Source organism: Oryza sativa, chromosome 7 (genome assembly GCF_034140825.1).
Source record: "Oryza sativa Japonica Group chromosome 7, ASM3414082v1".
Classification (NCBI taxonomy): domain Eukaryota; kingdom Viridiplantae; phylum Streptophyta; class Magnoliopsida; order Poales; family Poaceae; genus Oryza; species Oryza sativa.
Genome location: NC_089041.1, coordinates 21,822,026 through 21,839,037, shown reverse-complemented (window position 1 = coordinate 21,839,037; position 17,012 = coordinate 21,822,026). Strand labels below are relative to the sequence as shown.

The following is a 17,012-nucleotide window of genomic DNA, read 5'->3' as shown; positions in this document are numbered from 1 at the left end:
TTGTAAATTTATTTCATGTTTTGGATAGAATAATTTATTCTTTAACCTTTTGTATTAAAATAATATATAATTTTTGAATAAGTAGTAAGCGAGTGACAAGAACCATTGGATTTTATCCATGTTTAAATATTTTTTGCGTATAGTTTTGTATTTTATTTATGAATTGTAAATGTATTTCATGTTTAGGCTAGAATAATTTATCGTTTAAACCTTTTTTTCTTAAAAGAAGATATAATTTATTTTGAATAAGTAGTAAGGGAATGACAAGAACCATTAGATTATCACTAAATGGATTTTTAAAAAGAAAAATTGTAAAAGCTTCAAGCATTTTTTTAAACACAGAACAAATGCAAGTGCTCACAGCGTGTGCACACCCTACCCTTATGAGCATATTTGAAAGGCTGGGTCGGTATATATTGAGATTGGTAAACTCATCACTGGTATCTCGCTGTCAATGGGTATGTTACCTATCACTGAAAGAATAATTAGCCGTAAATACGAGCACCCGTGTTAAGTGTACGACTTGAGCCGAAGTGGGTTAGTTCCATCATAAGAAACCTAATCAATTGAGTTACGCTCACCTTGCAAAAGTTGAGTATCGAGATCACACTCTATTGCCTACCGGAGATGTGTAGTGGAAGTACCACTAGTCGAGATGGCTGACGAGCACGCATGGAAGTACGGAAAAATAGAAAGTGGTTTTCATTAAAAAAACATAAAACTCTTTTTCTTCAGACAAATTTCATAGGAATATAAGTGCAACATCAATTTAAATAGACATATATAAGTTTAACTGTTTAAGAGGAGGGCATGTGGTCTATATAAATGTTCTACTTACTCCATCTTATAACAAATCAACTTACTTACATGAATTTAGATATAAATGTGACCAGATTCGTTTAAAAAAGTTAATTTGTTTTGGAGTGGAGGAAGAAGTAGGTGATCAGTATGTGTCCACGTACATACACATATGTGCCCCACGGCCACATTGGCAGCTAATTAAATGTAATTATGGCGAACGACCAGGAAGTAGCTAGGAACAGCAATATGCAAAGCTTTGCCCTAGGAAGCAGCTAGCCTATCTCAAAATAAAAAGGGAAGCAGATAGCCGACGATGCATGGCACGGCACGGAGCATGATGTTTGTAGCGTGTATGGGCGCCCACCGATTCATTTCATCTGTATCGTCCGCACTTGTTGGTCGTTGCCCTCGTGATAAGCAACTAACCTAGCTCGTGATAATGATGAATCACACCACCGTCCACCCCACACCCACAGTCACACGTTCACGTGAATAAATGAAAACACAAAACAGAACATGTACTATGCTAAAACTAGTACTAATCTACTACTATACCCCACGTCCCAAAATATAATAAATTTTACCCCCTCCATTTACTTTTTGATAGTTATATTTTCAAATCTAAAAAAAATATTTTTGATAGGTATATTTTAATTCTTAATGACTTTTTCGGATTTAATGCGTGACTCTCCATTCTTCCACACAAGATTGGCTATATGGACATCGAGAAATGTAAATATTAATGAATCGTTTGTTTACGAGAAATGACTAGTAGTATGTTTAAATAGATGATAAGTAGAATTACTTATCCTTGATCTGTGTGCCAAGATGAAATATGACTATTAAAAATAGATGGAGTGAGTAGCATTTAAGATTTATCACAAAATATAAGAACTTTTTCATTAACATTTTTTCCCCAACCAATCACAATCTTCTACCATTCAATTTATTCACCTTTCCTCACTTCTAAACCAATCATAATATTTCTCTATTAAATTACAAGGGCATCTTTGAATCGCAGGGTTGAAAAAACGGTGGAATAAGAAAAACACAGAATTCTGACAGGAATTGAAGTGTAAAACAAAGGTTTGCAAAACACAAAAATGAGATTGTACCGCATAAAAAACGTAGGAATCAGATGAAAAAGATTGACTCAAAGGAAATCTACACGGAATGTGTTATTCCATATGAATTTCATCGGATTTGAAAAACTACAATATTTTAAATTAAATGGTCAAATAGAAAACAATTTATAGGATTTAAATCCTATGAAATTTCTAAATAAATCCTTTGATTTCATGGAGCCATAACTTTTTCTTCGCACCTATATATATTTTGTTGGACAGAGATAGTACTATTAGCTCGTTGATCGATGCCGTTATCCATGCATCTTACTCCTGTTCATCCGTCGTCACACCCAACTCTTTGTGTCCCACCAGATCGGGTGTATCGATCGATCTATCCGTGTAGAAGGGGCCGGATATGTACTACTCTGATCCTGTAATCTACTTGAGTATAGTTCAACGCACATCGCCTCGTGCGGATCAAATCTGTGGGCATGATCGATCTTATGGGCAATTTGGCACCCTCCGAATCCCCTGTTCTACACGTATCTGGTATACATCCATCCAAGGCATCAATTTTAGCGCACGTTCCCAGTTTCGCCAGTGCGGCGCCAAGTTGCCAGTTGCCCTCGTCAAATCGCCGAAAGGCTGCCCATCCGCCACGTCCCGATCCAATTTTATCCAAACACCCCATGATATCCGAGAGTCCACGAGAGCGAGGCATAGGTGTCGCATCTAATTTTATCCACGTAAGATAAAAGACGACATGCATATTATATTACATCTACACTATCTTTAACATACTAACCCAATGATTTTATTTTATTTGTTTGATCACTATACTCTTTCTTTTTTAAGTTTGTATGTATGCTACTTCTTTCAATCTACTCATATGCTCTTTCCTTACTTCTCTTCGTCACCTCATCATCCAATCCAATCACTATAAAAATTGATTTTCCTATATGAGCCCCTGGTTAGATTCCAGACAGTCCATAACAGACCGCGTCTGGAAAAAAATCATCCTCCCATTTTTGCATACGGACCCTTATAAGGACCGCACATGAAAATCGATTTTCGCGTGCGGGCCTCTTTAAGGGTCCGCACGCAAAAATAAGACTATTTTTTGCATGTGGACCTCTTAAAAGACTGCACGCGAAAATATTCGCATGCGGACATCTTTAAGAGCACCGCACGCGAAAATACGGGCCTCTTAAGGGTCCGCACGCAAAAATAAGACTATTTTTTTTGCATGTGGACCTCTTAAAAGACTGCATGCGAAAATATTCGCATGCGGACATCTTTAAGAGCACCGCACGCGAAAATACTCTCCCTCCTCGGTCAAATTTTCCTCTCAACCACTTCAAAAATTTCTATATTATCCTCTTCACCTACTCATCCTTATCCTCATTTCTTCTATCTCTCTCGTCACTCGTCTCTCACGGGTGGCGGCGGGCTCGGCGGGCGACGGGTGCGGGGCAGCCGAGAGCAGCGGCTGGCAGCGGCAGCGTGGCCTCCCATGCGGGCTGTGGCCAGGACCAGCGGCGGGTGGCGGCAAAGCGGCCTCGCGCACGCTCCCCGGCAGTGGCGCCCCTCGCCCGCCTGGACATGGAGGCAGCGCCCCTCTCCCACCCGGATCCGGTAGTGGGCGGTGGCGACATGACCGGGAGCGGCGGAGGGCTCGGTAGCCGCCCGCGGCGGCCGGTCGTGGCGGAAGGCAGCGACACCGACAACGGCGGACGACGACGACGACAACGACGACCACGAGGAGGGCGGTGGCTAGGTTTAAGGTTTGGATTTTTTTTTTTTTTTTTGCGTGCGAGTGATATAAGCCACCCGCACGCAAAAATCAGATTTTCGCGTGCGGATGCGTCACCGGCATGAAAAAATCGGATTTTTGCATACACTTCGGTGTAGATGGGCGGGAGATCCGCACGCGAAAACCCTTTTCGATCGCACGGAAAAAATGTTTTCGTAGTAGTGAATGTAGCACTTTTAGAGCAACACGTCAAACAATCTTATAATACGAATTTCATGCAAAAACTCCAAAGAAGAATTGTGCCACGTGGCAACACCGGTTTCACAGAACGGCTCGATCCTGCTTGCGCGCGTGCAGCGTGAAACGCTCGTGTGCGTGCGTGCAACGATTGTCCAGAAGGTCGTCCAGAAGTTTCTATCGATGGAGCAATTAGGTCCATGGGGGCACAGCAGAGGCTATGTGATTTCTCGCGTAGTCGTGTTGCGCCGTACAGCTATTGCTTCCTCCTACCACCGGATATTGAGGATTAAAGAAGTAATGATACATACTTTGGTTAGGGACTAAAAGAGGATTAACATGATGCAATCAAATCACCCACTAAAATTACTACGTTGCAAACATCCATCCTTTTACAGTGCTTGTGTTTCCTTATTTTGTATCCGTGTTCATGTGATTTATATTATTTCTTTCGTGTGTTTTCCTCTACCGAAATCATAGGACCTTTTCTCTTTGGGGCAATTTTATTCTTTCTCCTACTTTAATGTTTAATATTGATGTTGCCCAGTATTTTAGGGTTTTGTTTTTGCCCATGGTTTTTTAAATAAAGATAAATTTTGCCCCTACTTTTGATGGACAGATTAACGATGTTAAATCTTTAGCGAGAAGGCATTCAATACCCTTGCTCATGTTGCAAACTTCCCCTGTTTTTATTTATGATTGAGAATTTGCCTACATTTAGCACATGAACCTTACAATTTTGATAAACTTTTACCAATATAATAATTTTGATAAAAATATCAACAAATGTATTGCCTACATGTGCCAAGCTGTCATCGTCACCTCCTCTCACGAACTGCCACCACCGTTGTTGCCTCCTCTTCTCACCAAGCTGCCGCTGCCTCCTCCGCACGTCGAGCCGCCACCAATATCATCTCCCCGTGCTAAGCTGCCATTGTCGCCTCCTCTTCTCATCGAGCCACCGCCACTCCTATTGACCCGTTGTCCTCCTCCCTGTCGCCTCCTTGACACGTCGAGCAGCCGCGCCTTCTCCCTGCGCTGAGCTACAGCAGCCGCCATTGTCCTCCTCCCTACCACGGCCTCTTGCGCAATGCCTAGCCCCCTCCTGCACGCTGTAATTGGGTTGGGTGGCCTACACCTGGCCGGGTCGTCCCCGTTGCCTGGCCGGCCCACGGACACTGCCATCACTATTTCACAACGGGGATTCGGGTTCGGGAAGGGAATAGTTGATGCCAAGTGCCCAAGCCTGGAGGTACACCAAGCGGTACTTGGGTATTTTTAGGGGTAAAAGGGTCGATCAATAATTTAAAATATCGTTATCTCTTTCTTTCTCTAATTCTTTACCGCATTAAGTCCAATCCCACTCATTTCCGTCAAACTCATTCGTTTAAAAAAGGGCAAAAAACAACAACCCTAAAATATAGGGTAAAATCGGTATTGGATATCAAAGTAGGGGTACAAACAAAATTGTCCCTTTCTCTTTTCTCCCTCAGTCAAATGCAACCTATATATGTCTTGTAAGGGCTACTTTGAAACGAAGATTGTGGGATGAATAGGAAAAACATAGAATTCTGACAAAAAATCAAGCACAAAACAAATAATTATAAAACACATAAAAATATATGAAATCATCATTTGATTGGACCGTACGAAAAATGCAAGAATTTGGATGATATAGATAAACTCATAAGAGTCTTTGCATGATATTGGACCTCACGTTAAAAATACTCCAAAACTTATATGAATTTGGGCATTCCTTAGAAATTTGATAAGATTCAATAGTATTCAATAATCCTTTGGTTCAAATAATCATATAGAAAAAAATATTGTTTCTATACAGAATAAAAGTTCCTATATTTTTCTATATTTTTCTTTCAAATAAAAGGGCCCTAATTAGTTACTCCACTAAAGTTGAATGAGCTGGGTTCACTTTACCATGCGTGGCAAAGCCACGCGGTTTTTCTAGTATAGTACTTATTTTGATGCGTCGTAGCCTTGCCAACGAATACACACGATAGGTCCCATTATTTTCTAATAACACGTGGATTCTACTTTAGTTTTCATTAGTATATTTTTTAAACTACTAAACAGTATGCTTTTATGAAAAATTTCTATAGAGAAGATGCTCTAAAGTATCAAATAAATTAGTTTTTTAAGTTTATAATAATTAAGAGTTAATTAATTATGTGATAATTATAATACAATTAATTATGTGATAATTATAATACCTTTCTCATTTTCATCTTGTACTTACTCGTGAATCCGCGATCCCAAAGCGGGGCACGGCAGCCATATCTATTAGGTCACTTCCAATGAGAGTTCCGGTGCGACGTTAGCAATTTGAATAATGTGCTAAGGATTAATGAAGTGAGAGATAAAATAAATTTCATCTGAATGAAATTACGACTATATTGTTTCCAATATAACTTGTCTTTTTTTAATACACAAAAGAATTGTGCATATTTGTACTAAGATTTTGAAAGACGTAAAATGTTTACAAAATTATATTCCTGAGAGTGCCCACACAACCACCACACCCTGAGGAAACACAACCACGGCCAAGAACCTCAAAAAACGGTGCATCCAATAAGATTCCAACACTAAAAACACCTCCAACGCCCAGCCCAAAAAGATATGTTTTTCACCTAGAGGATTCTATTAAAGAGGGGAAAGGAGGCACCTCGACAACACTCTCAAGAGTGTTGCGGCGCTCAAATGCATCATCATTGCTGGTCCAAAGTTGCACTGGCTTTTGTCTGGAACCTGTTTGCACCTCTCTTATAGCTTGTCTATTGCATGTATTGTCCATAAAGACAACAAAATTGAAATAGTTCATTATGGAAGATATTTTGATCATCAATTAAACACATTCGCCCTGTTTAGAGAACTTAGTATTTTTTAGCACAAGGAAATAGTCCTTTAATAAAATATCCCTAAGTTGTTTAGATCCAAGAGTATTTTGAGAGCTATTTGGCCTTTAATACATTTTCCCATGGAGAGAGGGGGAGAGAAAAAACACTTTTCAGTGAGCCCCACCCGAAATAGCTCTCATTAATACTCTTGATGGGGATAGTTTTTTTTAAATAGCCGTGAAATAGCTTAACTGTTTAAAACATGTGAGCTTTTTCAGGACTATTTAAGAAAGAATAAAAAATAACCCATAAATCCGAACAGAATCATTGTTGCTCATATATGATGCCTTGGGAATGGACCTTATCCAAATTGGAAGCACGCAAGCACCTGGCTGGCTCCTGGCTGTGGTTGGCTGGGTCGATGTGGACCAACGTTGTTCGCGTCGAACCGTGCGCTGTTCCAACCGCTGCGCATACGTGGCGGCCCGAGTTCCTAGGTGGGTCCGCGTGGCGCGGCGTTTGTTGGTGACGTGCGCGCTCGCGTGTCCGACCGTGGAGCGGCTGGCAGCGCGTGAGGAAGATGCAGTATATGTGAAGTTGTGAACAGGTGTGAGCGCCTGCTAATTTCACCGATGAGCCTTTTGACCGCGGTCAAACACCGTCGTGGTATTGTGATGATACTAGTACTATACGTGTGGTAATGTGGTCGGCATCCTGTTAATTTTGAAGTGGTCGGTACTAGGTCGGTAATATGGTCGGCTAACGCATACACTAAGTATATACTACCTCCGTTTGTTTAATAAATAACGCCGTTAACTTTTTCTTACATAGTCATATATTTGACCATTCGTTTTATTCAAAATATTTATGTAAATATATTTTCTTTTATCGTGGTTTGATTTATCACTAAATGAACTTTAAGCATGACTAATATTTTTAAGATTTGTGCAAAATTTTTGAATAAGACGAACGGTCAAAGGTTGTAACAAAAGTTAACGGCGCCATGTATTAGAAAATGGAGGGAGTAATTTAGTTTGTACAAGTATATTTGCTTGGAAGTCATTTCAATGGAAAGACTAATCCAACATGTAAGTAGCTTTTTCCTTGGAACGAATATATACAATTAAGCAACTTGTAACTGCAGATTAGTAGTATTTTTTTTATAGTGGTAGCAGTAATAAAGATTTATGAAGTCTCTAAAGATACTCATGGTAGCGAGCACCATCCGTACATGTGCGGACCGTGGACAAGTAATGCACCATCCGTACAACTGACATGGTACTCCCTACGTAAAAAAAAAAGGAGATAATGAATTTGGATAAAGAGTAGACCAGATTCGTTATGACCCCTTATAAGTTGATTTTTTTTTGACGGGGGAGTACACCAGAAGTAGCTTCACGGTAGGCTGCGTTCGTTCACGTAGGCTGGAAACTCATTCCCTCCGCACGGAAAACGGAGCAGTCTATTAGCGTGTGATTAATTAAGTATTAGCTAAATTTTTTTCATGGATCAATATGATCTTTTAAAACGACTTTGATATAGAAAATTTTGACAAAAAACACACTGTTTAGCAGTTTAAAAAGTGTGCGCAAGAAACACAAGGGAGATGGGTTAGGAACCCTGTGCAAAGAACACGACCTAAGGGCCCCTTTGATTTGTAGGAAAAGTGTAGGAAATTTGAAGGATTTCAATCCTATGAAAAAAATTCCTATGAAAGCCTTTAAATTCCTATGAAAAACAAAGGATTGAATCCTATACTATCCTTTAAAATTCCTATGGAATGGCTAACCCTATAGAGATTTTGGAGGAAAGTTAGCAAGAGGTCCAACCTCTTGAAAAAATTCCTTTGAGTCTATCTCTCTCATCCGATTCCTGCGGTTTTCCTGTGGTCCAATCAAACGGTCATTCCTGTGTTTTTCCTGTATTTTCCAATCCTCTGTTTTACACCTGTATTCCTGTCAGAATCCTACGTTTTTCCTATTCCTCCATTTTTTCCATTCCTGCGATTCAAAGGGGCACTAAGTAGTACTTCTTCCGTTCTAGAAAAAAAAATCAACTTCTAGAGTTTGAATTTTATCTTACAAAAAACCAGTTTCTACCATCCTACTCCTCAGCACGTAAAACGAGATGTTTTATCCCTTCAATACCCTTTACCTACCTACCAACTTCTATTTTAATAATTCTCCACCTATACTAAGGGTCTGTTTGGATCTTCCAAAATGGTAAAAGTTTTGTCATTTTGAAGCACTTTTTGCCATTTTAGATCTAAACACTAGTAGCAAAAGTTGGCAATTTGGCATTTGGCATTTGCTAGTCCATGGTAGCAAATTTTGCCAAAAAGTGCTCCGGGACCACACCCTCTCTCTTTAGTGCTAAAATAGCAAAATTTTAAGATGCATATAAACACCAATTAGTACTTTTGCAATGTTAAATCTTTTGCTACCAAAACTTTTGTTATTTGCCATTTGCCATTTCAAATGGATCTGAACATGCCCTAATTCCACCTTAGGATGCTAGGAATGGATATTTTTGAGACGGAGGGAGTATGTTCAAATTTATTATACGAAGAAATATCGTCACATTTTGGGTTGATTTTTCATGTAAAGAAAGGAGTAGTTCTTGCTTTGGCCTCGTCAACAAATTTCACAGGTCCTCTCCGTCTGCTGAGAACAAGCTATTAGAGCAGGTACAATAGCAGGCTATAAGCCAGCTGCAAACATATTTTAAGAAGATAAATCAGGAGAGAAAAGAGCAGCGGGCTATAGATTTGTAGCCAGCTATAGCACGGACCCCAAGACGCAGTGTGTCTATGACAGGTAGGACTAGGTATTAATAGTGTAGTACGTAACTATTGTATGAATGAGTTATTAGATTGGCCATAGATGAATTGGAGCTAGTAGTTGGCTATACTATTGAACTTGCTCTTAGCAGATCAGATCAGACTGAGCAAAAGCAGATTAGGGGGTGTTTAGATGGGGCTAAAATTTTTTAGCCCATGTCACATCGGATGTTTGGACGCTAATTTAGAGTATTAAACATGGACTAATAAAAAAACTAATTTCATAAATAAGAGCTAATCCGCGAGATAAATTTTTTAAGCCTAATTAATCCATAATTATCAAAAGTTTACGGTAGCATCACATTGTCAAAATCATGGCGTAATTAGACTCAAAAGATTCGTCTCGCGAATTAGTCCAAGCTTATAGAATGGATTTTGTAATTAGTGTATATTTAATACTCCAAATTAGTGTCTAAATATCCGATATGACAGGGATTTAGAATAAGTCGCTGGAAATCATACAGCCCTGTCCCAATGTCACTGCACACGTGTGCTGGCAAATGTCTGGTCAGTGTCAGACACCCACAGACCAACGCTCCCGCGTCTGTTCGGCCCGCCTAACCATGAGCATCAATTCAGCCCAAAAGTGCGCCTCGATTCGGCCCAAACGTTCGGCCCATATATGGGCCTGAATTCGGCCGTATGGGCCAAATGTCAGCCCATCCCCGAGTTCCCGACGAGACTCGTCATCCTCGACCTCGACTCCGCCGACCGCCGACTCCGAGTTCACTCTCACCGAGGCCGCCGCCGCCGCCGCCGAGCCATGGAACCCGGGGTGGGGGGGTGGGGGGGTGGCGCAGCTGGTACGAGAGGGAGAGGTGGACGACGGTGGCGGCCGGCCTTGATCCGGCCGGTGGCAGCGGGAAAGGGGGGAGCCGGGGAGGTGGCGGCGTGCTAGATATGGAAACACTTCGGAGATGGCGATGGCCGTCGAGGCGCGCGGATTCAGGGTGGGGGTGGTCGAGCTCACCGGCGGCAAGGGACTCGCCGGGTGGTCGAGGTCTCCGATCATCCGACGCGGAGAGTTGCTTGGGTTTTCTGTTTCTCCATGGTTGGTAAATAATAGCAATTCCATCCTGGAATTCTCCTCCTCCCATTCCCGAGTTTCCGACGAGACGCTTTGGCAATGGCGGTGGCGCCAGATCACGCGCCCGTATTCGTGGCGCTGCCGCCGCGGATTCCGCGGGATGGACATGGGGAGGAATTTCCCGGGCTTGGACTTGCCTGTCCTTCTCTTTTCCTCCCTTGTTCTTGGGGTGGGGTTGGCGGATTGGGGAATCGGCTTCGAGCTGATTGGTTTTGACTGCGCCATCCGATTTCTTCGCTTTTGTGGAGGGGGGCAGCACGGCTGTGCATTTCGTTCTCTTGTCGTGGATGCCCCCGGAATTTATCCCCAATTCTCGCTATACTTGCTCGTCTACATCGGTGTGTTTCTTGGAGCATTTCAAGCACTTCTCGTCTTCATCGATGCATTTCTTGGAGCATTTCAAGTGTCCAGCGTCTAAATCGCTCAGGCGAATTTGGAGGAGCCTTTAGGCGCATTCCGCTCAAAATCAAGTGGAATTGTTGCATGAATCTTCAGATTGTTTTGGCTGGATTGCCAGGTTTCTTCGATCATTTTTCTCTACGGGGCTGAGGAATTTTTCGCCCCATGCCCGGAAAGCTCCAAAGGGGATGTTTGCCACAATTTTCAGAGTATCTGTGTTGAGATGATCGGTGTGGTGTAGAAGGAAGCACGCAAATGATGAGGCATTGTAGGAGAGAATGGCTCCTCGCCCTGTGCCTCATCTCTGTGCAGCTCCTCATTCCAACAGGCTGCGAGGGGGTTCTCGTCGCGGCAAGCAACATGTCGCCACCTGCTTTGACACCACTCCTCATCAATCAAGTAGACCAATTGGTAAGCACATTTCCATATATTTTGATGCATACGTAAGCTTCAATTTGTGTGAAAATACCATACAAGAGATGGCAGTAGCAGCTTTTGTAAGGAGATGTAGGCATAGTCGTGTTTGCATTCAGTTTCGAACCAAGAATTAGGACCAAGTCCTTTCCAAGTGGATGTGGGTTGCAAGACATTAATCGGGACTCGGGAGTATGCTCTCAGGAGCACAGAAGCCCATGGCATTCCCTCCTATACTTATTACGGTGTGTGTCGCTAGGCATTAAACGGGAATTTGCTCTCAAGAGCACAGAAACACATGGCATTCACCTCCTAACGGCACTGATGTTTTTGGGTAATGCAGGACTCAGGGAATCAGGATTGATTCATGAATAGGTCCACATTTACTTATTTGTTGTGGGACATGCAGAGTATTCTTGTACTCTTGTAGTCTCGTGTTTCCCAAATTGCATGAAAGACAGACGAATAAGGTTGCTGAAGTCTGTAGGTGATTCCCAAAGGCAACCATGATTTTATTTGTGTTGTGTCTTATAGTTTTTTTTTTTTTTTTTTTTGGCTTTGGATGACAGATCACATAAGGTTAACCTTTCTGTGAACAGAGTTTTGAATCATTTTCTTCTTGTGTTTTATGGCTGAGGTAGTCTGTTTGTTTTTTTAGAAAATGGCAGCCTCTACATCCAAACCAGTCTGATAGGTGTGCACCATTGCATTGATTGTGATGGTGTTGTGATTTAAACACTGGCTTAACAGAATCAAACTGTTAAATTTGGCTTGCCTCCTTCTCTCCCCTCCCCCTCCTGGCCTCCTCTCTCCTTTAACAGCAGGTGCTAGATTCCTCCTTGTTATGACATGACAAATGAAGACTCGGAGAGAGGAATGTGACTAGTAGTGAATATAATTATTTTCGATCCAACTAGTAGAACCTAACATTTTGTGGCATCAATGGCTGTTTAATTCCTAACTGGTGAATGTTGCCTTTTGTTGGATATGACTACAAATGTTGGGTATATCCTTTTTTTTAAAAGAAAAAACATTCGTACTGATTAGAGTGACTGTTAATTACATTTCATACAGGTAGAACATGCATGGGTCAAGTGTGGATTGGACAAGAGAACTCTTGAAGATGTTAGACGCCACTTCAACTACAACCATGTATTGGCAATTCTCCGTAGAATGTCTGGGCAAGACATTAAGGACACCTCTCCTGACATTGATGGAGGGACCAGTGTATTATCACTAGAAAGGAGGGACGCTATACTGAACTGTTTAAGCAAGCAGAATTTCATGAGTATCGCTGGACAGGATGGTTTAAAAATCTTGTCCGCTGATTATATCAAAGCACTTATTGCCTCACTTAGAACAGACCTTGCTCAGGAATCTTCAACTACAAAGTCAATACCTGAACAAGCAGGAAAACCTGTCCCAGGGAAAACTTCTACACCAAAACCTGTAAACAAACCAACCGACAGTGTATCATCTCCACCAGATCGTTCATATAAATCAGCTCCTACAGAAAAGGAAAACCCTCCTACTAAATCAGTAGCGGAAAAGAAAAAGGACAGCAGTGGCATGCCAAATGCTTTCATTGGTTTGTCCATTGCTGGCATAGCTCTTATGGCTCATCTCTGTTTGTGCTGCTTCATGTGCCATGGGACTTCCTCATCTGACTTGAGGGATGATAAACCACTTCTGACTCTAAATCCGAGCAACTTGTCCGGTATAAAATCGCCCACTCTGCTGCAAGATAATGTAATAATTTCATCTAGTGGTGGTATTTACTCTCTCTTTTGCAGCTGCTTCTAAATCGTCCCAAGGAAATCCAATTGATGTCAATAAGCTTGGGGTAGTGTCGTTGAAATCAGAGGCTGGTCAAAATGGAGATGTGAAACTAATTTCGAAGGAAGGCACAAACAATGTGAATGTGGTGCACCCAGTGAGTTCTGTGTCAGAATCAACATTGATGCCACCTCCGGAAGGCGCAAACAACGTGAATATGGTGCACCCGGAAGGCGCAAACAACATGAATGTGGTGCACCCGGAAGGCGCAAACAACGTGAATATGGTGCACCCGGAAGGCGCAAACAACGTGAATGTGAATATGGTGCACCCAGTGGGTTCTCTGTCAGAATCAACACCGATGCAGCCTCCTGTGATGCCACCTCCAATTCCGAAGCTTCTTTCTCCACCAGCACCCCAAGCTCCCATGCCACCATTAAAGGCTTCTCCTGTTCCTCCCCCAGAACCTTCACCACCTCCTGCTCCAAAAGCTGCACCTCCACCGCCACCACCAAAATCTACTGGCCCTGGCCCACCTCGCCCGCCACCGCCAGCCATGCCTGGTTCTTCGAAAACACGCCCACCGCCACCTCTTAAGCCAGGCGCTAAGGTGGGTGCTGTTGAAAATTCTAATGAAGCTAAAACAAAGCTCAAACCATTCTTTTGGGATAAAGTAACTGCCAATCCTGCACGATCGATGGTGTGGGACCACCTTAAATCAGGATCATTCCAGTAAGTCTTCAGATTAAATTGAAGCTGTGCCTGAACTTACTATTGCAAGAACACACTAGTTTAAAGTATCTGAACTGTTTCACAGGTTTAATGAGCAGTTGATGGAAAACCTTTTTGGTTATAATTCAACTGACAAGAGCAGTGACACCAAGAAAGATTTATCATCGAAAGATGCCACTCAACTCATAAGGATACTTGACCCCAAAAAGGCGCAGAACCTAGCTATATCATTGAGGGCGCTTGGTGTTTCACCTCAGGAAGTATGTAGTGCAGTTAAGGAAGGTAAAGTTCATCCTGTATGGAACTCGTCTTTTTTATTCTTAGCACACACTCACAGTGCTTTCTAGCTTCATATTTATCATACATACAGTATCTTTGTAAAAGTTGGAGAACTCAGCTATGATGGAATGCTGATGCTCTGAATTATTATCAGACTTCTAGTTTACTTTGCTTGCAATAATGTATATGGCATACATTGTAGATATGTGCCTATTTCAATTTAGTTTTCAAAGTGACGAGATGAGGGTTGCTCTCTTCTGAGCTAAGGGTGACAAGATTAACTTTTTTTCACCAAAGCGAATTGTGCAAAAGATATGATAAGTGAAATGATTCATTTCATCTACTTCAACCGCTACTATTGAGAAATGATTTACAGGATTATACTGCAAATAGATGCATGTTACTAGCCATTAGAAGTTAGATTGGTTTCTGGTATACACAAATAGTGCCTCCAACCATTTTGTTTCAAGAATTTGATGTTGGATTTCACCTTAACCATTTTTCTTGCCAATTTGTAGGAAGTGAACTTCCATCTGATTTGATACAGACCTTAATAAGATGGTCCCCAAGTAATGATGAGGAGCTCAGGCTTCGATTATACAGTGGGGAACTCTTTCAACTTGGTCCTGCAGAGCAATTCTTAAGAGTAATCATAGATATTCCTTATATTTTCCAGCGCTTAGATGCATTGCTTTTCATGGCCAATTTACCAGAAGAAGCTTCAAATGTGAAGCAATCCTTTGCCACTTTGGAGGTAATGAAAGATTCATTGTGAACTCTCAACTTCTAGATTATCTCACATTGTTGTGCCAGTTTTGTTCAGTTGGCGATGTCTAGTATTCTATTGATCTAACATTTCCATGAAGGGTTATATCCAAGTAGTTAGTTCTGTTACAATAAATGCACTTTTACTGCACAGTTTATGCCTAGCGATCGGATTCTTAAAATATGAGCCTCTGATCAGTTATGCTTTTAATGAATTTTGTTCCATATTGATTACTATTCTTATCTCTGTTGGCATTTCAATCCCAATCAGGTGGCTTGCCAGGAGCTTAGAAACAGCCGTCTTTTTATGAAGTTACTAGAAGCTGTCCTCAAAACCGGAAATCGGATGAATGTTGGCACTTTCCGTGGTGGAGCTCAGGCTTTTAGACTCGACACGCTCCTCAAGTTGTCTGATGTCAAAGGAACTGACGGAAAGACAACACTATTGCATTTTGTTGTTCAGGAAATCATTCGTTCCGAAGGTGTCCGTGCTGAACGGGCTGCAAAGGAGCAGAACAGTGGCGTTTCCAGTGTGAAGACTGATGATCTAGGTGACAAAAGTGAGCAAACTGAAGACGGTTACAAACAACTGGGGCTGAAAGTTATCTCCAGCTTAGGAGATGAACTTCAAGATGTTAGAAAGGCAGCTATCCTAGACGCGGATCAATTGACTATGTCGGTAGCAAGTCTTGGCCACAAGCTCATGAAAACCAATGAATTCTTGAACATGGACATGAAAAGTTTGGACGAAGACAGTGGGTTTCACCGCAAGCTTACGCACTTCGTACAGCAGTCTCAGACTGATATTACTTTCTTGCTGGAGGAAGAGAAGAAAATGCGGTTATTGGTTAAAGACACCGTCGACTATTTCCATGGAAGTGCAGGAAAGGATGAGGGCCTCCGGTTATTTGTGATAGTAAGAGATTTCCTTGCAATGCTGGACAAGGTGTGCAAGGAGGTGAAGGAAGCATCAAAAGTTGCTCCAGTAAAAGCAAAAGCCAAACAGCCCTCCCAATCATTGCAGTCATTCCGTGATCCACGGGTTAATCTTTTTCCGGCGATTCAACACCTGAGGGCAGATAGCTCTAGCTCAAGTTCTGATGATGAAAGTTAGATCAACATACCTATGTTTTACCGTGCACACTCAGTGAGAAAAATTCATCAGGAAATGATAACGCCAAAACAGGTTAAAACTGAATCGATCTTCTATCGTTGGGTTGTTATCTGTTCCGACCCTGCATTCTTCACTTTTGAATTTCTGATTCTATCAAGCAAAAGAGTTGCACAAAACTGAGGCTACACATAATTGGAAGGGATGCTATGGAAAGTAAAATTTAGCAGGAAATGGAAGGAAACTGACCTCCTAGTTCTATGTTAGGGCAGGGATAACCGGCTGACTGATAGTCTGACACTTTTTTTTCTTTTACACATTTGTACAACCACAGAAAGGAAGATGTATAGACATTAGACAGAGATAGAAAAAGCACCACATGAACTGGCAAAACGGGCAAATGTAACCTTTAAACTGAAACATCATGTGTTCCTATCCTGCGTGAACTCTCCTGAAATGCTTGTTGCATGGAGAACAATTTTCAAAAGAAAAGGAAATATACTAAATGTATTCAATGGTGAACTGAATGAAACTAATTTGATGTCGTAGATATTGCTACATTTTTATATTAAAAAAGGTCAAGTTTGACTTTAGACAAAACTCAACAAAATTACTTATGAAACGGAGGAAGTACATAATTTCTTTTTTGAATCTATACCAAGTATGCATCATTTTGTTGGTCAGACAATAACCCAATTACTCTGACAAGATTTTATTTTTCTTCCATTCATCTCTCCTGCCGTTAAGCCGTTTCTCCTGCAGCTAGTTGGTCAGGCAATAGCCCAGCTAATGGTCAGGCAATAGCCCAGCTAAGCCGTTTCTTCACACGCCAATTTTCATCTTCCCGCCCTGGCACTGTTTCAAATCACAAAAATTTCGCCACTGCCCGCGCAAAGCTTT

General features: G+C 41.7%; 1 protein-coding gene across 1 annotated transcript; it reads left to right on the top strand.

Moving 5' to 3' along the window:
* Positions 1–10,271: 10,271 nt before the first annotated feature.
* Positions 10,272–16,602, top strand: LOC4343520 (formin-like protein 11). Its single transcript, NM_001403116.1, has 6 exons — positions 10,272–11,446; positions 12,524–13,166; positions 13,243–13,957; positions 14,043–14,239; positions 14,755–14,990; positions 15,273–16,602. Exons 1-6 carry the CDS (start codon positions 11,291–11,293, stop codon positions 16,113–16,115), a joined length of 2,790 nt encoding a protein of 929 aa, NP_001390045.1. The 5' UTR covers positions 10,272–11,290; the 3' UTR covers positions 16,116–16,602.
* Positions 16,603–17,012: the final 410 nt, after the last annotated feature.